Genomic DNA, 24,673 nt, shown 5'->3' with positions numbered 1-24,673 from the left:
GATCCCAAACCCTTAATCTGCCTATTTTAGGATTTCTTATGGCTGCTTACCCTGATAGCAGAGCATCTTCCATGTGAAATCAGCCTTTTAAGGCATATCAAATTACGTTCCAGATTACAGTGAATTAAAAAAAAAAATAGGCCAAAGAACATTGAAAAATGTGTGACTTACCCAAAGGTATCCAGTACTGGCTCTGTCAGAAAAAATTCCCCAGGAATTCTGACTCCTATTTCCTATGCCAAACATTTGTCTACACTGATACAATTAAAGACAAAATATTTGTGGTATTGAAGGATTATTTGACAAAGATTTTATTGCTATTGTTGTTGTTAGGAAACAATTTTCTGGTAAGATGCTTTGAGGGGAATATTTTCCAGAAATGATTTCCCACCCCTATTATCTGGGCTGTTATAAGCTCCAGTGAGTATTTCAGGATAATGCTCCTAATGGAGTAATAGAGGTTTTTAAATCTCTCATACACAGATCTCAACATTATTTTTTGCTCAGGAAGAGAAAAAGGTCAAAATTAAACCACAAGCCTCTTGTCATAGAGCATCACCCCCTGACAAAATCCCTTCCTCTTTGACTCCTGTGCAGGTCTGAGGGTACCAACCTCTCAGCTGGGGCAGGGGGAGAGGGGCTGTGCACACAAGAACTCAGAACTGCCTTGATTATTGATAAATATATTTACACAAGAACACTTTCCCTTTAGGGGAAACATGAGTTACTCATGCAATTACTCAGGTTATATTGACTCAACACTGTCAAGCCCCTGGATTTCATCCCTTTAATACAGAGAGTATAAACACCTGTTTATTTAGCAGGGGATATCTGTGAAGTGCCCATAAGGTGCCCTGTGGATTTGGGAAGGATGTCCACCCTCTCAGCCAGGCGTGGCCGGGTTTGCCTCGGCAGCTCTTGGCCCAGCACAAGCAGCCCAGGGCACAGCAGGGCAGGGCAGGGCAGAGGTGCTGCTCACAGGGCAGGCATGCAGGACCACCTGGATGCCTGCCTGGGGTGACAGGGACCCCCAGGGACCTGGGAGGAGAGCAGCGTGCTCCATGCCTTTGTGTCTGACACTGAGTGCATAGGGAAGGCCTGATGGGGCAGCACATGCTGGCACAAGGGGCAGCTGCTCCTCCTCTGCCCCACATGGCATGCAGAGAAAAGGCCAGGCTCAGTCACCACAGAAGGCCTACAGGGCACCCTGGCAGAGGAGCTGCCCCCCCAGAGCTGCTGTGGGAGAGCCCTGGCAGTGCAGTGGATCAGAAGGTGCTCTGACTCAGGCAGCCAGTCCCCTTTTTCTCATTTCCTTCACTCCCTGCCCCTGTGTGCAATTTGGGTTGCAGAGCAGGTGGGCAGTCGACCACAAGGTGAATTCACAAACACTTACAGACAATTTTTGAGTCTCTTTAGCCATTCCGTCTCAGAAACCTGTACTGATGGAAAATGGCCACTGGAAAATGGATAGCTGTATTGCATCAGAGCAAGGGTCCAGTCCTTGTCTTCTCCCCATCCTGCCAGAGACCATGAGTGGTTATCCTACAGGAGAAGGTAACAGGGAGGAGAAAGTGGAGTGGTCCCAGCCCAGAGACGGCCAGAACAAGGCTGTCCCCAGAGCAGCATTTCTGAACAAAGAGCCATTCACCAGGGAAACACAAGGCGAGATGAGGAGGAGCTGAGAAGCACTTGGGCACAGAGAAAGCGTGGCCTGAGTTAGAGCTGTTCCCTGACCACCACACTTCCCAGATTCTCTCCAGCCATGCCTGTTACCCTGCCCTGATGCTCTCAGTTGCTAGTCTCCTGAATCATCAGGCTGGATACATCAGCAAGTGCTCCCTCAGGCGTTTCAGGGCACTCAGAAATAACAGTGGGCTTGGAAATAGACTGATTAGCAATCCTCCGTGTATTTTTGGATGAGCATGGACCGAGACCCCATTTGATTGTTACTAATCTGTGTTGCAGGAACTGCTCATAGATGAGGCCAGACTGTCATTGCTGTTTTTACTAATGATTTAGCACACTGGGAGTCTGCTAGGTGCTTAGCAGAAAGACTAAGGCAAGGTCACTTCCCCAGCGTCCTTTAATGCAAACACACGCTCCGGTGTGGTCCCGGCCCCGCTGCAGACGGCTGTGACAGAACTGCAGGGGCACAGCACGCTCTGCTGCCACCGTGCTGCTGGCCTCCAGCCCTGCCTGGGGAAGGCTGAGAGGGATTTATGGGGACCTCAGCCACTTTCTGAGTAAAACCAGCCTTTTCTTCCTCCAGCCTCTTTGTTTTCAAAGATGAGCCTTTCCCAGTGTAATATAGAGCCGTGCTCTCCTCAGAATGTGTAATGCAGTCATAACCTTGTCTGCAGCATGCAGCCAGCTGACGTGTTCACCATGAGGGATTTGCCTCCTGAGAGGAGCTGTGCAGACAGAGGTGGTGAGCACAAAAAGGTTTCTTTCTGGGTTAATGACAGATTTGGTGATGGTGAAAGTTCACACACACAATAATGCCAGGACTTTCTGGACTGGGAGGTTTATCACAAGGCAATAAAGATGTGTCTTTGGTAGCCTGTGCTGGGTTTGACCTGGGCCCTGTGGGTGGACAGAAGGTCCTTCACCACCTGGACCCTCACTGGATGCAAGAGTAGCAGGTTTCCCAGTTTTCCCCAGACCTCCTTGGTGACCTGTTGCTTTTATTTTCCTTAGAGGCTTAGGGAGGGCTCAGCTCTCACTTATCCCAGCTTCACATTGGTCAGGGCTGGAGATGTGGCTCACGAGTTCAAATGCAGCTCCAGTTCTGATCCATGGGAAGCTCAGCCTGTGCTGAGGGGGTGGCCAGGTGAAGCACAGTCCCTCCACCCCAGCTACACTGACAGTCTCTCCTCCATACCTGTCTCTTGTAAACATGGGCATCATAGGCAGGCATGGGTGCAGGTGGGCATGGCAGAGGAGGGCCCTGGCCCCAGCCAGCCCCAGCCTCAGGGGGTTTCTGTGAGTAGCAATGGTGTTCACACCCTTTTGCCTGGGCTGGCTGAGCAGGGGCTTGCTAAGCCCCCCCGAGCTGCGGGGCACTGCTCACAGCTCTGTGGCACAATGGGGGCCATCCACGACTGCCTGCCAGCCACACAGGGTGCAGGACTTGGCTCCCAGCAAAGGAAACACATTCAACATAAAGCAGAGCATCCCTTCATGGGAATCCCAGCAGAGGCCAGTGCTGATTGCTCAAAACAAAGCTCTGCTGCCTTGGGAGGCAGCCTGACTCCTACCCCAGGGGTCACACATGGAAGCCCCAGCTGACCCATACAGCAAAGCCCTGCGACAACAACCAGCAAGGCTGATCCTACCAGCTTTGTTCAAACGTTCTCCACCAAAGCCTGGAGGAAGTTTTCCTTATGAAGTCAGGCAGGATCGTGCTGCATGCTCTGCAATATGCTAACTTCCCCGTGAGCAGTTGCTCAATACGTGTTTAAGTAGACAGGCCACCACTACTCGTTAACCAAAACAAATGGGAAAAGGGGAAAGCTTACAACACAACAATTGCTTTCAATTAGAGGATATATCTATTGCCAAAATATGTCAGTGGGATTTGACAGACTACATTTTTAACTGTGTACTACTGAAGAACAGGCTGCACTAAAATGCAGCCTAAACTAAACAGGAATTTAATCCCCTTCCCTTCCTTCCCACAGCATAATCATCAGCCTGTAAATATATTATTACAGCCCATAGTACCCTTGTTAATTCCAACCAATTTGACTTACCTCAGTGGCTTCAGTGTTATTCTCTCCCATGTTCACTCAGTTTATTGAGCCATCAGTGTTGTTGCTCATTTTGAGCTTTGAAGTGAAAGGGTTAACTGTGGTTAATTGTAAATTTATGGTTTGTTTTGCATGGCTTAATACAATCCTAAGCATTTTGGTTAACATTTCATGTTGCTGTAAAAGATATACCATGTTGCACTGAGCTGGCTTGTATGTTTTTGGATGTGTTGTATGCAGACAGTGTGATCTTGCTACCAACACTTCCCTGGTGACCCCAACAGTTTTAAAGGCTTCCACATTGTTTAGGTGCAGGAAACATATTCATTAATCTTAGAGATAAGCAAAAGTCAAACACACACACACATGTCCTGTGCCCACACAGTCATCAGCCTCTCCCCTGCAACCCAGGCAGAGGTGCCCCAGATGAACAGAGCCACACAGCCCACAGAGATTTCTGTAGCCTGGAATCTGACCTCCTAATCTTCTCATCTCCCTCTTGGTGCTCTCTGTCAATGTTCCTCTTCAAAGTGATGTCTTTTAAGCCTCAGATTAAAAAACCCCAGCAAAACTTGCTTCCAGTTTCAGTCAAATCTGTCAATCCATCACCTTGCTCATTGCAGCCTTGCTTAGCAGCGTTTGGACTTCCTCCTGCAGCCCTCACAAAGCAGTCTGGGGGCCAGTCTCCGAGATCCTGGCACACATGGAGGCACTTCCTAGCTCACAAACGACCCCACTGATTTTATCAAGCTCTTTGCTCAGCAGTTCTGTAACCACCCCTGGTAGGCACACAGAGCATGGCCCATAGCAAACTGCATCTTTGTTCTAGCTTGTTCCTGGGACTGAAAAAGGGTGTGCATATGGTTGCCAACACCTCTCACTGTTCTGGGGCTCTCAGTCAGACACCCACATGAGTCAGCCACCAATTCTGCTTTGCAAAACGAACACAGTAGCAGGTCCTGGCCTTGCTCCTCTCTCACTTGCAGGAAACTTGCAGAGCAAGCATGGCAGCTAGAGTGCAGGATCTGGCCACGGGGCTGTTCAGATGCAGAAGGTTGAATAAATATTAGTGGTTAAACTAGTAGTTAACCCACCAGCTGAAATAACCAATAAATTCTGTGTTTTTCTCGCAGTTGATGCAAATGAGAGTTGATTGTAAACATCTCATGCCTAAATTATACCTTAGAGAATCCCAGTGACACAGTTGGCCTTGCCTGAATTATTTCAATGCCAACAAGGCAGAAAAATGAGTGTAATTGTCCAACTCCTTTGGCTTGCTGGCTTTCACCCTGCTTGGAAACTCTTGCAGCTGGGCAGTAATGCAAGTTTTGGAACGTAAATGCACCTCGGCTCCAGCTCTGGGATTATTAACAAACCTGTTCTCCTTTCATTCTTTTTAAGATAGAAAGAAGTGGGGTTGTTTAAAAATGAGAAGACCCTGGTTGTGGTCTTTATTTCAAAAGAATATTCCACTCCAGCTCCAGAATGACCATTAAGAAACTGGTAGCCAACACTTTTGTTATTGTGCTGGGTCTCATTCGCTACAGATCTAAGAGCTCTGATCCCATGCAAGAGATGGGGAACAACAGCATGTGAAAATTCATCAGTTTACATGTGCCACTTCAATTGTCACATGAAACTTTGCATCTGTTTCATCCTGAGACCTAACCAGACAAGCTCCTGGCTGGAGCTTTTTTGTTTCAGAATTGGACCAAAAAAAAAAAAAAAGTACCAATGCCTACTTCCTCCTTAAGAGGCCAACTCTTCCTTCCTTTCACGTGTGCATCCTCCACACAGTCTTTGGAGGACGGGGGGAGGGAAGCATCAGAGAAACCAACGGAAGAGTGGATGGAGTCAGGAAATACAAAGAAACCGAGGAAGTTGGTCCTTTGGGCAGCAGCAGATGTGTACGGCACGTCTAAATGCCTGCTGCACACAGGCAGCGAGCACAGCAGCCCTCAGCAGGAGGTGCACAGGTAGCACAGGTGCACACAGGCAGCGAGCACAGCAGCCCTCAGCAGGAGGCGCACAGGTAGCACAGGTGCACACAGGCAGCGAGCACAGCAGCCCTCAGCAGGAGGTGCACAGGTAGCACAGGTGCACTGTGCCGCAGCAGGAGCCGCCCCAGCGCCACTCGCAGCTCCCGCCCGTTGCAGGGTGATGTTATTCCAGTTGAGCGGTGAGGTTATTCCAGTTGTGGGGTGATGTTGAGGGGTGATGTTATTCCAGTTGTGGGGTGATGCTGAGTGGTGACGTTATTCCAGTTGCAGGGTGATGTTGAGGGGTGATGTTATTCCAGTTGCAGGGTGATTCTGAGCAGTGACGTTATTCCAGTGCCCGACCACACTGCCGAGCACTGGGCTCTGCTCACTCCAACAGCAGGCCTGTGGCTGGTGGGGGAGCCAGAATCTGGAAGAAGCAAAAGTCTTCACAGCAGCTCCAGCAGCTCCTTCTCACCTACGCTGTTTACCAGGACTGCAGCTCGCTGCCGTGAGGAGCTGCCTGCTGCAAGGCTGCGTGAACAGCGTGCTGGCCAGAGCTGAGGGCTTGGCTGCCTGGATGACCAGGACGAGATGGAGCTCCTTTTTCAGCCTGATGTTGCCAGGTGGCCCCAGAGCCACAAACCAGGCTGTGCAGCGGCCACAGAGGTCCTGGCTCTGGGCACACCTGGAGAGGAGAGGCAGCCTGCTGAGGGGGAGCACTGGGAAAGGCGTTTGGTGCTTGGTCGCACCTTCGCACTCACTGCCCCTCTCTAGGGAGCAGCTGTCTCTCAAGATGTCTAAGATGGCACCACTCTGTTGAAGAAAACAAGTAATTCTTTAATTTCAGGAGATCTTATTGTGAGCTTGAAGCTAAAACAGACAACCAAACACTTTTCTGATTTGAGAAAGGAAGAGATCGGGGCATTCATTTTCCAGCATCGTAATGTGGGACCCTTTCCACTTAGGAAAAACAAATCTCTATCTCCTTATCTTTTCCTTTGCTGCAGATTCATTGACTAATGAATTCTTACCAGCTGTAACATTCATCTGCATGCCTAAAAATCAACCTTGTAAAAGCCTACTTGCCCACAGTGAGTAATTCTTTTGGTGGGTGAATAATTTATCTCCATAGAGGGGCTTCTATTTGGTTTATGCTTTTGCTGCTTTGGATAACATGCAGTGGGAATCTACATGTTTTGTAAAATTCAGTACTTTACCTTAGTGTGGAGAGAACTCAGTCAGGAATGGGTAATTTTATTTTTATTGTCCTTAACAGCAACTGAATAAGTAAAAACAAAATAAAGAAAAAATCAAATTATTATCTGAGTCTTTGATTTTTCTCCGCATTACCCCAATAAAGGATGCAGGAGACAATCGGATGGCCAGGATGGGAAATTTCCATGGCAGATTTTCAGGTGCTTCCTAAAATGTTTTCCATTAAGTGTCCCTAGAGGCCCAGTATTTGTGTAATTATCTGAAGAAAGAGGTCTTGACTTTTTTCTCCTTCTTTGGTTTCCTTCATCTAATGGCTCCTTAAGGCTCTGCAACTCACATTTTTCTTTACAGAACACCAGAAACAACATCCCTTATATTCACACTTCAGAGAAGAGACAAAAGAGACCTTTTGGCAAAATGTCAGATTGTGTGACTGATAACACCCCCCATCATTACAGACTATGACTTGTGGCCACCTTAGACTCAGAAGTGAAAACAAAACACATACATTTTATATTGGCCACTTCTCTCCATGTTATTAATTTAGGACTAGTCATTAGCTGGTGGAGAGGGAAAATAATTTCCATCAAGAACCTGGGGGGGGGGGTGTGGAAGAGTAGGGTAGCATCTGACATTCCCCCTCTTCTCCCTCCCCCAGTTTTCCAGCATTTTCCCTCCAGAGATGCTGGTGTGAAACCTGCTCACATGACAAATTAAAGTGATTCAAAACCCAGCTGCAGTCCCTGCTGACAAGCCCCATTGCAGAGCAATCATGCAGATTTTATGCACCTAGAGCCCAGGGAAGGGCCTGGGTCATGGCACGCACCACACTTCAGAGCAGTCTGACACAACTTGCCTGAATTCATTCACAGCACATGAAGGCCAAATGGCCTTCACTTGACAGCAGTTAATAAAGTGGTTTTAGAAGGGATATTTTCTCTGCTAAATTAAATTTTCAAGACACCATCCTGCATCTTCAGCCCTTATCTTTTTGTCCGGATTTTTTTTTTTTTTGCACTCCTGTCAGCCTTTAAACACACAAACAGGGATTACCCAGATAAGCCTGCAGTGTGGCTCGTTCTGGCAGTGGCTTATTAATCACAGGTAATTTACTCGGGATCCATAAACTGGACAATTCAGCTGTGATTCTCTTGTCACCAGAATAAAGTTAGAAGCAGCTCAGGGCCCACTTCAGAGGTGGAACTGCAGCCCCAGGTAGGCACCATGGCAAGTGGAGGAGAGCAGACCCCTCCCACACGGAGCAGGGAGAGCAGCACTGTGCCCCCACACTGGCAGAGCCAAGGTCCAGGGGAGCCCTCAGGAGCAAAAGCAGACGAGTCCATGACCACAGACCTGGCCGTCCCCCCTGGTGACCAGCAGCCACAAGAGCCACAGGACACAAAGTGCTGTGTGCCTTGACCCTTAGGGAACGATTGTGGAAAGACTGAGGCCTGGCCAGACCTGCTAGCTGAAGTTTTACCCAACATGGGACAGTGGTGCTTCTGCTCAGACCACAGGAAGGTCTAAACTCTGGGGAACACCTTGTCTGGAGCTCAGTCATCCAGGTCATGCTGACTGCCTTGGGAAAACCCCTCAGAAAGATATTTGGAGGTGTTTCCACTGATGCCTCTTATGAGGGAGAAAAGCTGCAGCAAAAATGCAGAGCAGGAAAATGAGGGATTTCAAAATAATGACCTAGGCTGATTTCAACTAAGAAGTAGACGGAAGGAATGGAGCTGGGATCTGCTCCCATCAGATGGAAATAAATTGGACTATTTCCCAGACAGATTGGCCCCAGCTGGGAAAGAGAAAGAAGGGAAAGAGGGAAGATGGTTCAAGTAGGAAAACAGAAGCTCTCATATACTGGGCATTTTCAAGAAAGTCAGATTAGATATATTATCAAATCAACAGCATTAGATTCAGCTGGCAGTATCCTGGGAGCTAAGAGACAAAGCTTGTCAAAGCTGATAGTAATTTAAGGTGGAAAAGCAACCAGGCTTTGTGATTTTTTTTTCCCTGACCATGACAAAAACTGATCTGCCCCTCACAGGACAGAGGGGCTGCACTGGAGGATGGCAGGTGCTCCAACATCTCTCCCACCTTGCCAAGAGACCTTAGGGAATACCATCAGAGACCTTGGCATTTCACCTCCCCACGCCTGGCTGCAGGAGGGCTGGCCTCCCAGGCTGCTTGGCAGGAACCCTGAGTATTAATTAACACATTCTTAGCCAGAGTTCCAAGCCTGTGCTGGAAACTTATTTGAAGAAAATCTTCAGCCCTTCACAGAACCTCCCCTGAAAGGACAGGGATGGTGTGTCACAATCTGGATGGTGTGACAACTTACCTGCACAGGCAGAAATTCTCTGGAGTTCCAGATGCTCCAGGAAAAAAAACCAAACCAAACCTGGGCAAGAGCCCCCAAGCTGAAAGCCAACAATAAACAAAACAAACTCAATCACTGATTAGTGCTGGCTCACTGCTGCTCAGGAGGCCATGGGGGGAACAGTGATTAGGGGAGCCTGAACCTCAGCCTGTGCTGTGACCTGAAGAGTCACTGACACTGCTTGTGCTGAAGGAACAGAGCAAAGCACAGCAGTCCCTGCTTCGCCAGCCTCCAGGATGGGAACAGAAGGACATCCTTCAGCATTCCCAATGGCACAGCAGCGGGAAAGGAAGTGAGTCAGGGCTGGAGCAGGCTAACAGAGAAGCAAAACCAGCACCCTTAAAAACCCTGGTCTCAGACAGGAGGGATGGCCACAGGCAGTGGAAACAGAAAGCATGGCAAGAAAAGCCCAGCCAGTTCCTGCTCTATTCTGCCCCCTCTCCCTCCCCAAAGCCTGCACCAGACCTCCCACCTCCAGGAGCAAACGGGAGCTCCTCCAGGGAGGCCTCAAAGTGCTCCTGCCAGTGGAGCTGGCAGTGAGTCTTGGGGCCCCCACCGGCCATCAGAACTTTCCTGATGCTCAGTGTATGCCTGCAGCCTGGATGTGGCCTGGTGTCACTGGGGAGAGGCACTTGGGGCACCAGCACTATCCAACCCACTCCTGCACTGGCTCTCTGAGCTGCTGGAGGCTGACACAGCACTGGGGCTGCTGGCTCCCTGACTACGCAGGGGTACCCTGGACTGACCTCGTCCCACTCTCTCCCCAGTCTCAGGAGATGCCTCAGCAAGGGGAAACCCCAGTGTGATGCCTCTGGTCTGAATGGTGTAGCCAGGAGGATCATTACAGTCCTGGCTGGCCTTGGCTGTCTCTGGGCCTGTGACCTTTCCCAATGCCTCCATCTCAGAGGGAAGCAGTGGTCTACCAGCAGCTGAGATGGCACTGCCCTGATAAGATCTGCAGGGACAGCAGATACTCCATGCACATGCTCCAAGGGGAATCCTAAAAATAGAGGGCAGCAGAGTGTGGACCATCTCTGCCAGGTGCCACAGGCACAATCAAGCCAGCATGAGGTGTGAGCCAAGCCATCTCGGAGGGCCTTCACCCACCCAGTGTCCCCTGGAAGCTGGTTGTCACGGGAGGAGTCCTTCCTCACCCCTGTACTGAGCTTGGGCTTGATGCCTGCAATGACTCTGCCCCACCCACCAGGGTGCTCCGGGCACCCTGCCAACACCGCGGTGCCGGTGGGGCTGAGCTCTCCCCGCACAAGGACCTGACTCACCGTCTCACTCACCTTTTACATTCCTTGAATTCCCGCACGGGGTCCCACCAGCGGCTCCCACAGCTGTCCATACACCAGAGCAAAACAAATTATTATCTTGGACAGCAGAACCCCCAATTTCATTCTGTTGATGGGGAGAGGGGGAAGGATTTCAGCAGCTCAATTAAAAGCCCATTCCCAGACAATTCCCTGCATTTCCCAACTCACAGTTGTGCACTGACCCCACAGCCCTCACTCCACAGCCTCCCCATTTTCAGATGGAGCCACACCTTGCCCCCAGTAATTAACGATGTAGGTAACACCTGGAAAAAGGTGCAGCTCTTGGCAACTTCTCGAAGGGGAATATGGCACAAGGATGATGGGCATTTTGCTAAGTGAAGGGAACACCTTCAGGCTGAAAATCTGCAGGTTTATCTAGCCCCGGGGCCACAAGCAGCTTGTGCTTGCCAGCTCTGTTTGCACTACCACCTGCCTGCTGAGCTGGCCTGTCTGCCACCTCCAGCCCTCATCACTCTGCAGTCCTGCCACTGCAGGGGTCCCTCCTTCCCAGCCTCTGTCAGGAAATGGGGAATTTATCAATGTAGCCATTGCAGTTATGTCCTCTCTGTCCTGTTCTCAAAGAACCTCAACATTTCATATGATTTTTCAATTTCCTTTTCTCTTAGGAAGCTACCCTGCATCCAAGAAAAAGCTCCTTTGTGTGTGAGCTCTGTAGGTGGGGACACCACTCCAATAGAGCAGGGCTGAGACTGGTGCTTGGGGAGCCTTGATCAGCCTGGTTTCCCCTTTGTTTCTGGGACAAGCCAGCAAACAGGACAGCAGGCTTCCCAGGAGCCAGAGGAGACACCAAGCCTCTAGAACCAGAACTGCAAGTAAAGACATCACAAATGGGAACAGGCATGGGAACAGGAGAGGCAACAGCAGCAGATCAGGTCTGTATGCTCAGCAGAGCTGCAGTGGATGAAGCAGGGAGGAGCTTCTCAGCAAATCTTTGTAGACTCCAGCCCCACTTTGAGGAGAAGAGAGGAAAGGTCCAGATTAAACAAATAACTAATTTTCACTGTAATCACAGACCTAGCCATGCTTAACAATAGAAGCAGAGCGTTCAGCCTTATGTGACTGCTGGTTTGAGAGCCATCAAGCATGTCCCATGAACAATGACCCCTCGGAATGGCTCACTTCAGAGCAGGGAGCATGAGGCATTGCAGAGCTGCAGCCTGTGTCTGCCTGTTCCCTTTCCGGAGTGAAGCCGAGCACCCGCCTGGCTGCCCTGTGCAGGATCGGGAGATGGCCTGCAAGGCCTGAGCAGGGAGGGCGAGGCTCTTCCTCATCTGAGCCAACACCACACAGGCCTGCATCCGAGCAGTAATGACCACTGAGTTACTGCTGTAATGATGCTGAGCCATGGGGGAGAGGGGTCCTGCCCAACAGAACCAGCACAGGGACTTCGGTGTGCTGCTGCAGCTGCTGCCCGTGGCCCGGCGGTGGAGCGGCATGGCAAGGCCCTTTGTACACCCGGGATGCCCCGGAGCCCGGGATAGCCTCGGCGAGCTGTTTGTATGAGCGAGCAGGTCCGGGTCTGCCGTGCCCTCCCCGCTGCACAACGCTGCCCCGGGATGCTGCAGCACCGACCGAGCAGTCAGCGGCACAGCTGGGGCGCTCCGGCAGCGCCTGCGAGTGGGCGGGCTGAGTTGTGCCAGCTGCCCCGCTACCGGTGCCCGTTCCCATGCCCTCTGCGGGCCTTCCCGCCGCTGCCGGGTGCAGCCCGGCCCCGCGGGGTGCAGGGGCACGGCGCTCAAGCCGCCGCCGCCGCGGACAGAGCGCCGCGGGTCCCGGGCCCGGCCCGCTGCCCGAAGGCTCCGCCCGCGCTGCCGGACGTGGCCGCCAGGGGTCGCCTGAGACCGCGGGCGGCGCGCACGTGCAGTGCCAGACACCGCCGCCAGGCGGCCTCAGAGCCGAGGGGGTCGCGAGTCCCCTCAGGGCGCGGCGGGACCCGCGCGGGTCACTCGGGCCGGAGCCGTCGAAGCCGTCAGGGCCCCTCCGTTAACTCCGAGATCAAAAGGGTTCCCATCAGCCGGTCCAGATCCCGTCCCTATAACTTCGCGGCAGCAGCGCCCCAGTGCTGTGCAGGCGGTCCTGCTCCTTCCCGGCCGCCCCAGCCGCTGCTCCGGCGGAGAGCACGGGTCTCCGCCGCCGTTCAGAGGGGCGGGTTTTGCCGGCATCCACCCGCAGGCCGGGAACTGCCCCCGCCTGAGCTGCGGGAGCCGCCGGCCCAGGCACTCCCTGGCCCGGCTCTGGGCACTCGGGGTAGCGAAGACTCGGCCCCGCCTGGGCCAGTCTGGCCGCTCCCAGCGACAACCGGCCTTTGCCCCCTGGGAAAGCAGTGGACTGGACAGATGGAATACCAGCTGATACCTACCTGCCAGTCTGTTTCCAGAGGTGGAGGGAAATGCCGATGTGCCCAATGGAGGTGGAGCACCGATCTGAAAAAAGTGAACAATCTTTCAAAGAAACATTTTTGGAGGAACATAGTCCAAGTTCTTGAGCAGTGTGGGACAGGACTATTTTACCCATGCCAAGGGTCACAACTGCTTCAAGATGTGTGAGACAACAATCAGGAGGGTCGAGGGATGTTGCTTCCTTGAAGATGTTTTCTGCTGAGGAGTGTTCTATCAGTCACCTGCTTCCTCATACAATCCCTGTTCTCTTCTCAGGATCCTTTGCCCAGGTAAGCAGGAGGGGATATTTGTAAAATATCTCGTTTAGTTCTCAGGGTATGTCTGAGACAAGCATGAGCCATGCTTTCTGGTCAAAGCTCCTTCCCAGAGCAAACCAAGCAGCTGCCTCCCCCTCAGTCTGCTCATCTGTGTCAGCACCATCCCCTTCAGCGACATGCTCAGCAGGGCTGAGGAGGAACAGGAGCTGGCTTGGCCCTGAGCTCCTGTTCACCCTCAGGAACTGGGGAAGCATGTCGGTGATATGCAGATGTTTCAGTAGTGCCAGAATCAGATGGAATTGAGGAGCTGACTCACCAAATAGCACAATGTGGTGTCACACTCATCTGCTTCTCTATCCTGGCCAGACAGGCTCTCAGGCATCCTCCTCCCTGGAGATCACAATTAGGATTAGGCGTAAAGGTGTTCTTCAAACAATGATTTGGAGCCAGAGGTGTCCTCAGGCTGTCGCAACAGAGGTCTGGTAGGTGACCCCAATCTGAAAACACTGTTTTTGTGTACTGGAAGAACTTTTGAATGCCTTCAGACCTCTTGGTTGTAAGGCAAGGAGAGTATCAGCTGAAAGTGGGCAGGACTACAGGAACAGCTGCACTGAGGAGGAGGGCTGAAAACACACTGCATCTTCCCATCCTGCTCTGGCCCTTCTCAGGCAATATTACTTATTTATTCCCCTTTGGCCAGGGTTGGCACAAGGCTGGTACAAAGGCCAAGAACACATTCAAGGTGACTCTTCTTCCTAATTTCAGACGGGATCTGGCTAGAGTACGAGCCACTCAGCAGAACTGGTTTGCCCTGGGATATTCTATTTCATGCCAAGTCAGGCAGCAAAGAACCCTCTTCCTATTTCTAACTCCAGTCAGTGAGGGAGGATCCACTGAGGCTGATGAACCACTGCCCAACACTTAAACACCAGTTGATTTGGTGTGAAGGAAACAACTTAAAGACAGGTATTTTGTGGAAGGGAGCAGGCCGTTTGCAAAAAATTTCCACTATTAGCACATCAAAGTGATGTTATTTGGCCAGTGAGAAACATCAGCCAATTCCTTACCTCCACTGCTGCAACCCAGCATAGCTGTACCCTTGCCATATCCCTGTTTGTTCCCCAGGAGCTGGGTGGAGCTATCAAACCACTTCCCACAGACTAACCAAAAAGCTGAGTAACACCACCTAATCCCCTATATTATCAGATAAAATCTGTTGACATGGGAGTAGAAGGCCAGTGCTTTCACCTTTGGTCATTGTGGCCCCCTGCTGCTCCTGAGCCACAGCCAGCACCTCTCAGGTGACCATCCCAAAAGAATGCAGAACCATTTACCCTCACAACCGTGTCCCATCCTGAGCCAGACAGCTCTAGCAAAAGCAGCACCATACACTCGCTTCATCCATAAACTGCTGGAATTTGCATTCTGGTTGTGAGGAGATTACAGGGGGAAAAATCCTGCAAACAGCTGCTTTTGCTTTTTGATCTCTTGCTGGTTTTACAGTACTTGCATCTCTGTGAAAACAGAGAAAAGGACTCAGTACCTTTCTCCTTAAAATATTGTTTCCATTCCCTTCTTGGTTCTTTGTTCCTGATACCACATGACCAAAACCCAAGAGGAACAAGTATCTTCTCCACACCAGTGAGGAATCTGCTCACTTTCAGTTTGTACAAATAATAAGGGATTCAGAAATTCTTCTATGAAACACAGTAGCCAAAATACCTTTTGTTTACAGCAGGTACTCAACTAACATTGTGCAGTCTCTTGCCTCTGCTCAGGGAGAGGGAGCTTTCTGCTAAGGAGTGCTGTCCTGGCAGCTGCAGCCTTCCTCATCCAAACTGAGCCAGGCCTGGAACTGCTCCATCACAAGAGACACATCCCTGAGACACATGGGTGATGCTACAAGCACACCTGCCTCCACGTAGGCATGTCACACAGAGTGGGCCCTGAAATCCCCTAAGGACAAAGGCCACAGAAGCAAGGGCTGTTCTCATCTGGGACAGGGCAGGCCACAGACCAGCGGTGGAAAAATACAGGATCAACTTCTGGTCCTTCCAAGACAGACACTTCTTGGGTAAGTCTGACTGAACCGACCTGCAAACTGAGTCACACTGTGGTCGCAGGGACCCTGCCAGAGGCTGTCCCAGGCACAAGGGGGGTGAAAAGGATCAGTGAGGATGAATGCAATGCTGCTGCTCCTTTCTTTCCTCTACCTGCAAAGACCAGACACTGACACCAGCTTATTTTCGTTGCACCCTAGTGGTGTGTGGCTGGCAGAGTGTAGGATAAAGTCTGACAATCAGAGCTATGGAAAACTTGCTCACATTTTGAGCGCTCAAGGCTCAGCAGTTTTGACACACCCCTCTTCTCCATGACAGCACCTCCCTTCCCCTGCCCCTCCGGAAAGATCCAAACTAGACTGGTGTTAATAGCTGAGGTCTTTATTTAAAGTTTTTTATATACAGTAAAATTGCCACAGATAAATCTGTGACAATCAGACAAGACAAATGTAAATCTCTCTCAACAATTAGCAGCTTAAGATCTATAAACTACAGTGTTACGTTCACAAGTGTCATTTCTGTACTTTTCAACCCGTGCAAGTGAGTTTTTCTGCTTATTTTTTTACACTTTTAAAACACACTTACAGCTAAGTCAATTGCCTACGACTATACCACCTGGCATACACAACACAGACACACAGGGTAACTCTTTAGCCACTTTCAGAATTCATTTAAAAACTGGCAAAACTACTCAATCTTGAACTCTTTGTAGCTTGGCTTCTTTTGTTATAATGCCTTTTTTTAATTTAAAAAATGCATATTTTCAAAGCTGACAGACAGTGCTTTCCTGTAACATGCACATAAGTCAGCAGTTCATCTGATCCCACCTAAGCACGCATGGGGTTGGAATAAACCAACAGAGTAACTGCTGTGAGCATGCTGAATACCCTTGAAATAAACTAATGAGGGTGAGAGAAAAAAGTACTTTATCAAAGTTTTAAAAGTTTGGTTTTTTTTTTTTGCATCAAGATTTTCTTTGTTCTTTATATTGAAGGAAATGGGGGAAACAGATGAACTTCACTTAAACCCTCAAATGTTAATGAGGAGGTGCTGCTCTTGGAACTTACACAGTCCATTATATTTTTCCTTTTTTATGTGCCAAGGCAGTATGTGCTGAACACATCTAAGCAATTTCTGAATCACTTCAACTCCGAATATGAAATGTTTTGGGAAACATTCTGCAACTCAGAGATGGTCACTAAGAAGTTTTTATCTACAAAGGAGGCTATTAAAGGTACTCACACACGCACTCACATCCACAGCAGAAACTGTCTCTACGCGTCATCCAGGAACACTCCATCAGGAAAGCAAACACAACCATGTACAAGGAAAGGGAGCTTTAAAGCTAGAATCACATTTCCAACAACATCATCATTAAGCTATTAGAAATCATCACAGACTTTCAAATTGAAGAGGGAGGAAAACCCCAAAATGTTCTGCTAGTGCAAAAGGCAAAACACATGGCAGTTGTGTTAGGATATGAGAAGTGGATGCAGCATCATACATGACATTACTGCAGACTACTTTCTGGAATGGAAGAAACTGTTGAGAGAGAAAGAGACAGACACTTTGTCCAGACCCATATGTATATGGCCTTCACTAAAGAGTTCTGAGATGTCAGTTTCTATTAAGCCTGCACCTTCTGGCAAGCTAGCGAATAGTATTTACTGAATATGACAAGAGTTGAGAAAAGAAATGAAATTAGGATATAAAGAAGAGGGACAAACACTTCCTTAAATACTACAGACATTGAGTATCCAGAGCCACTGGCTTTTAACTCCTTCCTAATTTGACCACACGAAAACCTACGTTAAGCAATTCTAGTGTCAACAAGACTGAAAAAAAGAGGTACAAAGGCCAGGTTTCAGAAAAAAAAGGCAATGAAGTATTTCAGTTATGTGCCAAATCAGTTCTTACTGTTATTCACACATTTGTTTCTGACAAAACCTGCATAATGGCAAGATGACAGTTAGCCAAGAAATGTGAGTCACTAGAGAAGAGCCTCACTGGAGCCAGGAGCAAGGGAGGGAATCGCCACACACCTCTGCTCTGGCTGTGGCACTGCAGAAAGCACAAGCAGTTTTGGCTTGAGTCAGCTGTAAATGTCAATCTTTGTTTTAATTAGGACAGGAGCAGATTAGTGTGCATGGTGACAGAGAGGTGTACTGGGATCCCTGGGGGAAGGGCACCTGAGTTTCCCGTGACTACAGAAAAAAAGAACCCTTGGAGGAAGAAAGATGGTTGGACAGTGAAGGCTTGCCTTTAGTGGCAATCAGAAAACACTCAAGGTATTACCCTTCTTTGAGGGAATTTCTCAGAACTCAGAATCTGTATCATAGAACAATGCCTATGTATGTGTGTATATATTTGTTGTACATGTCTCATACATGCCCATGTATGATTTTAACTGGTTTAGGTCACTTGGGCAACATCTGATTCCTAGAGGGAAGTTGATCCTGAAATGAAGGAAAACAGTAAGACCTAACTAAACACCATAAATGGTTTTGACAGAATCCTGGAGGTTTTTTTTACATTTCATGAAGACAAAAAGATGAATCTTGGCACTGTTATGGTAAAAGGGACAGCAGTGAAAAATCAGCACAGAATGAACACAGATTCCTTGGACTTGAGGGCTGTCTGCCTGTACCAACAGGTCACCAGTAATGGCACATAGTGAAGACTTGGATTTACACTTGAAGCTGGCATTGCCTTTCAAGATTTGTAAAGGTGTCTGCACCAAGTGCTGGCCCCTGTGGCTGAAAAAGAGGATGGCACACCACAGATACAGACACAAATAATCTTACCAGAGCCTGACAGGAGGAAAACTTTGGTTTCACTTTTCAGGGTTTGTTTGTTTTTTTTTAATTAGAACTATTTTTGACATAACTATTCTGTTAAGTGAACTGTTGAGTCAGTATTTCTTTCCTCAAAAGAACCTGTGTTTTCCCTAGGAGGAGATGAGCAGAAATTCCTTGCTCTTATCCTGAGGCCCGGAATGAGAGATGACATGCAAACAAAAAATACAAACATAGCATCCTTCACATGTGGAAAAAGGAAAAAAAGCCCTGCATGACAAAAAAGTGTGGAGAAAACAGATGTTTTCCATGATGCTGCATCTTTAAGCTCAGGAGGACAGACAAATGGCATAAGGACAGTGCTGCATTTGACAGGCTGACACTAGAAACTACTCTCTGCCCTCAGAACTGCTTCAGGACAAGACGGCTCACAATTATTCACGCATTTCTTCATTTAAAAACATCACTTCTTTATTTGAAAGAAAAAAAGTAATGACCCTCCCAACCCCTTCAAAAAAAAAAACAAACCCCAATAATAATAATAATTATAATAAAAAATCCTATTAGAAACAATAAGGAAGCACTGAGAGTTTGAGTATTACACTCTTCAAGTATGCGGTTCGGATTTTTTTTAATCTGTGAATATACATATATTAAAAAAAAACCTTAAAAGTGCGACCAAGGGCTTCTGCTTAAAGAGTATATGTATTTCAAGGACTACTTCAAAATACTGTAGCACGACTGTGCAGTTACTGTATATGGCATGAGGCTTCCACTCCATATACTCAGCCAAGTTAGCCAGCCTTACAGAAAGTTACTGAAGTTAGGTTAACACAAACGGCGAACCCAGATGCTGAGCTGGGAGAGGGATCCACACGTTGTTTTTCTCTTTTTAAGGAAAGAAACCACTCAACGCATACACTCGGACATGGAATGTGAGCAGACTTCACAGTAAAAGTTTAGTGTTACAGGTTTGCTGTGGTACCATCATTCAAGGCTGTGCACTAGATTGAGCTTTGCTCATCTTAAGCTAACCACGTTCTCTTCTTCCTGACAGGTTTAGTACAGTAGTTCAAGCCACAATTTAAACTGCCCATTGGTATGCTCCAAATTTCTGTATTTTATTCATTTCTTTTGTACACTTGAAAGAATCTTAAGATTTGCATCCAAAGAGAACCATGCTACATAAAAATTATCCAGGATTCTCGCCAAAAGAGTTCTTGAATAAAATCTAAAAAATACTATTGCAATGCATCTTGCAGAGAAAAAACGTTATTCTAAATGTAAACAAATTCACTCGGACACTTTAAAACTTCAGCAGAGTAGTCGCTGACTAATCTTTGCCACACTTGCTCACCAAGAGCGCCAGGAGGGAGCGGCGCAGCCCATTCCTGCCACCATCATCTGGGGGGAGACAAGAATCGTTCCAAGTAGCCGGTGATGGCATCCCAGTGCTTCCACAAAAAGGCAATGAAAACCACTATCAATAAAGTGCTGAACGTCCTATTGCGAGTCTTCATCAGGGGCACAACACAGTTGGCCACGGTGGAGACAAAGACGAGGAGGACAGCCATGACAGCCAGCAAGATGTTGATGAACTTCCCCAGTAGGTTCCTGGCTGTGGCATTCTCCAGCCCCTCCAGCTGCACCACCTGCTGCTGCTGCTGCTGCAGCTCCATCTTGGAGATGCGCGTCTGGCATGCTTCCAGTGCCTCCTGCGGGCAAGAACACATACTGGGTTACTTAAGTTCACATCTGTTACCTCAACAACCAGGCCAAGTCAGGACCATCCCCTCACCTCACACCGCTCATGCACTGAGCTCCTGCCCTGCAGTGGGAGCAGAGGAAGCAGTGCCATTTCCCATATCCAAGGTGAAAAGCCCCTTGCTGACTGGGCACTGCAGCCTGCAATACACCACAGCACCTCATCCACACCCAGAGGGCTTGACATGGAGCTGCCAGGCTGGGAAACCCCACAGCTTCTGATAGAAGGGGGCTATCCAGCCACCTGGTCACTGCAGCTTTGGTTCCAAGAGGCTACTCAGAGGACAGAGGTGCTGTGCCTAGCCAGAAATCTTCATCTTCTTCTGGGATGTGCATTCTCAGAACCTCAACTTCCATCACCTTCCTTGGAGTCACTTGTGCTTATCTGACCCCTTTGCAGAAAACTAGGCAACCTTGCAGAAAACTACATTAACAAAAATAACTACCAAAGGCTCAGCTGTGTTCTGCTTGCTTAGTGAGCTGTGAGCTCAGAGAAAGGTTTGAGGGGCACTAGGGCTCGGACTGCACAGCTGCCATTGTAGGAAGGATATCTTCTCCAGACTGCAGCAAGCTGTGGCACTGGCATAGCTCCAGCTGACTCTGTGAGGGCTGGGGAAAGACATCTAGAAGGGTAAGAAGCATGAGATTTATAGAACTGCCTGCCTACAGAAAGAGGCAAAATGAAAGGAGGTGGAAGAAGACTACCCTGCACAAATCCACCTTTTTAAAGCCCCACTGACTCAAGGGGGATTTGTCAGACCTTTTCACCGTGCTGAACCCCAACTGGACCTACCCAACCTGCACTAAAACACTCATGACATGCAATGCAGGGGGCTAGGGAGAAGGAGAGAGGTTTTCAGGCGATTAACACCAAGAGACACTTCTGCTCTTGAAAATACCAAGTTACAATATTTCCACCAATCTTCCCTCAGAGTCACCTTTTCCAGACACACAGGCCAACTGCAAATATGATATACAAGTCTGCAGCAGTCCTTCCCAGACTGATCACCAAAAAAGGAACTAGGACTGTTTCTCTGCAACAGTAGCCCATGCTCTTAAATAGTTTTTTACACAACAAAACACTTCCCTCTTCCCCAGCAGTGCTGAGAAATAGGCTGTCCCAACTTTTAAGTTTACACTAAAAGTACTGAATCATACAATGAAAATTAAAAAAAAAAAACTGTTGAGAAATCTCCACTTCAATTCAATTTTCCTGCCATCTGAATTTAGAGAGGAGAACAAAACCCAACTGTTTTAACACTCGCCCAAGGGAGAGCCTCCTGTTTACACTGCCAGGGGCCATTGTACCGCTGTCCACAGACACTGATTAAATTTAACTTAAAGGTCATTGTCACCTGTTACATTTCTCACTGCATCATGTCTGTGGGGGTCAACGAAACATGAATGCCCCTCCTTGGTTAAGACCCTGAAAGCACAGGGCAGAATTGCTCAGCTGCCCCAAACAGCGGTGACCAGGAAGAACATTTGACAACCGGAGTTGCAGCTGGTGTGTGAACAGCATAGCCTGCTTGGTCTTCAGAGGAAATCACCTAGCTGAAGTACCTCAGCAGGAAAAAGGGAGATCTCTTAACCTACAACTCTCTGCTCACACTACAAATATCTCCCATCAGCAATCAGAACTGAGATATCTGTTAAAACTACCACAGCAAGTACATACAATAGTCAGGAGACTTGTTTCTGAACAGGCCTTTCTCTGTAAGGGTCAGTACCTGCTTTGCTTTTAGAAGGGCCTCCAATTTCAAGACCTCTGTTTTACAACCTTTTTTACATACTAAAAGAAACTTTTCTTTTAGAAACACCTCCTTATTTCTTCAAAGCCAACAGAAAGAATTGTTTCCTGACTCAATGCAGTGCACACACAAAGCCATTTTTCCTTAGATGTATGTGACCATTTCGGTAAAATCAGTGACACAACCACACCCCAGGGCCGTGTACAGGGAACATGACTGTAAAAAAGTGTTTGGGTCACGGCCCATTGAGTGTCTAATACAAAAGCCTGCACAAAAAGTGGGCTCTGGCTCCTGCTCTGCTGCAGCTGAGCAGCAGGTTCCCTTTGTGTGGGACACAGCCCTGCTTTACAGAGGAGGTTACCTGGAGAGATACCCACAGGTCAGAGATGGAAAAGGGACCTTTTTGAATGCAGCAGTTTAGCAATAAAGCTACAAGGATTAAAATCAAATATTGAAGTGCAGGCATACTTCAAAAGTGTATGAGTTCCTGAAAGAGCAGGCAAAGGGCAGGACTTGGGTCACTGCTTCTGTCACCCACCTGGATGTCCCGGGCTCGCTCGTAAGACTGATAGGCAATCTTTTCCTCCATGCTGGCCAGCTCTTGTTTTAAATTGAGAATCTCATTCTGGTGGAGCTCAGTCAGGTCATTTAACTGCTCTTCAAGTCTTTCACATCTAGAAATGACAACATGTGGTACAATGGCTTTAATGAGAAGAGGATGGCAAAATGACACCAGTGACAAGCAAGCAATGAACACCAGCATGGCTGCCTCAGCACACACCACACTCTAGCACTCTTGCTAGGAATTACTTTTTTCTACCAGGTAAACTCTGTGATACTGTTCCTAACCTGGAGAAAACACACAATTGCATGGTAACTGTTCATTGAAGCAAGAAATTGAGGATAGAATAAGAATAGAATGAGGTATTCACCAAACTTCTGTGTAAACCAAACAGTTCCCTTCTATAATACCATAACTCCTAAGCATTTTAATCTACACTTGGAACAGTAATGGGCATAAAAATTACATGGAAATGACATGTGACTGATGCCTCAGAGAACATGGTGTTACTGTCTGATCTCTGCATGAGGTCACATGGGTCTTTGATTTGCTTTTCCTTTATCTCCCATGAATGATGCAACTTAACAAGCAAATACCATCACATTATTTGTAAGAAGGACATGGGAATCACTAACCTGCAGGCTTATTTTTCAGTTTGCTCCTGGTGAATGGACCAGGAGCAGTCCCGAGGAAGAGGGTTTCTTAAACAAACTGAGTTATGACAATTCTGAGAGATAAAGTTTTGCTTCTCCCTAAGAGACTTATAAATAAACTGAAGTGGTAGCTCTGATGGTGACAAAGGTATGGGCACAGCTGTGGTGGCCATTGGGCTTTTTCCACTGTCTACTCATTGTAGCAGATGGAAAAAGCTTACCACACAGTCCTTATCATCTGAATCTTGATACTAATAACCAAGACATTTCTAAGGAATTAACCACAGAGATAATTCCTTGTTTAAATTTTGGTTTTCTTTTGACTCCACCAAATTTAATTCCTACCAAAAAAACCCCCCACAAGATAAATAAGAAATATTTATCTAGAATGAAGAATTTAATTGCAAGTTCTGAAACTAAGACACAAATCCTGCTTTTCGTTTTTTTTTTCAAAATTTTTTTTGTGTTTTAGAATCTGTACTCAAAAGCTAGCCTTTAAAAACAATCTTAGGGTTTTGTTTTTGAAAAACAAGTATGAAAAGAATTTTTGTTTATGTTCCCAATGCAATATTACTTTAAACTAAGAAGGAGTCAGACACAGCATGACAATTTGCAGCAGTAAAACACATGTGGTCAACCAGCAGTGAAACCAAGACAACTTCCAGCTGACATGGCTGAGCCCAGAAAGGTGCCAGAAGAGTGCTGCAACTGTGTCGGGACACACCAGAGAACTGGTTTCCCAGGACTGACAAGGGAATGGCCATTTGAAGACCGGCTAACAAAGAAGGATCCCAGATAATTAATATTGCCCTTTGTTCCCACACAACTTAAAACTGACAACAAAACTTGCCAACAACCAAAAAAATCACAACTAAACCCATTCCAAGCCCCAAAGGTAGTGTCAATTACTTGAAATATATTCAGTTTTTACTCTATTACAAAATTCAGCAGTGTGTTTATTACACAAAAAGAAACTTAAGCATTTTTGAAAATAGCATGATTGTATTTTTTAACCTCCTCTCACAGAAGCACCTTTCATAAAGCAGCTGTTGCCAAGCAGCTTAAATCCTGTTCTCTAACAGGAAACAATTGTATTTTAATAACTTCAAAACTACCTCAATCTACAGGAAACATAAGGAAACCCTGCTAATCTGTATAGTTAAGAGTTTAAACAGAACATGATTAGCAGAAGGGTTGGCTCCAATCTTCCTGCCCTGAAGACTGCAGAACAACCAGCTCGTTCCCAATCCACACTTCACTCCGTGTTCAACACCAGAACTGCTGCAGTTTGCAAACAAGAATCACCTGCACTTCCAGAACTCACTGTGTCAGGCAACTGCTAGAATTAGGTTATTTAAAAAAAAAAAAACACATCCCTGCCCCCACTAACCTACCCTGACTTATTTTTTAAATAACACATCCTCCATTCAGCTTCTTTTCACTTCTTGTCCCAATATCTACAATTTAGAAAATAATTTTTTTCCAGCTGCTTTCTACTGGTGTTCAAATTTAAAAAGCACTTAGGGGCCCAGAACCAGGGTTTCCCAATTGAAAGCTGGTTTGTATTTAAGTGGGAGTATTACACAAATAAAAGGGATAGGCTACCTGTCAAGAGGGTTAAGATGAAATACATGCCTCTAATTCATCAGTGCCAGGGTCTACTGAACAAACTAAACTTGTCTGTGAATATAGCAGTGCCCTGAATAATCAAATCCCACTTCACTTCATGTATGGAAAATGCCTCAAGAACTATTTTCTTACTA

The 24,673-nt window shown here is 47.6% G+C and overlaps 1 protein-coding gene across 8 annotated transcripts in view; it reads right to left on the bottom strand.

Annotated features, from left to right (window-relative positions):
- Positions 1–15,750: 15,750 nt before the first annotated feature.
- The window catches only part of TMCC1 (transmembrane and coiled-coil domain family 1), a 73,853-nt gene continuing 64,930 nt past the window's right edge, over positions 15,751–24,673 (bottom strand). For all 8 annotated transcript variants that reach the window (XM_030227878.2, XM_030227883.2, XM_030227880.2 and 5 more), the window contains 2 exons: positions 22,234–22,369; positions 15,751–19,895 (listed from right to left, as the gene is read on the bottom strand). In XM_030227878.2, coding sequence (XP_030083738.1) covers positions 19,581–19,895; positions 22,234–22,369 — 451 coding nt within the window. In that variant the 3' untranslated portion in view covers positions 15,751–19,580. The remainder of the gene's footprint in view (positions 19,896–22,233; positions 22,370–24,673) is intronic.

Source organism: Serinus canaria, chromosome 12 (genome assembly GCF_022539315.1).
Source record: "Serinus canaria isolate serCan28SL12 chromosome 12, serCan2020, whole genome shotgun sequence".
Lineage (NCBI taxonomy): Eukaryota > Metazoa > Chordata > Aves > Passeriformes > Fringillidae > Serinus > Serinus canaria.
The sequence above is the reverse complement of the archived record's forward strand: the minus strand, read 5'-3'. Positions and strand labels throughout refer to the sequence as shown.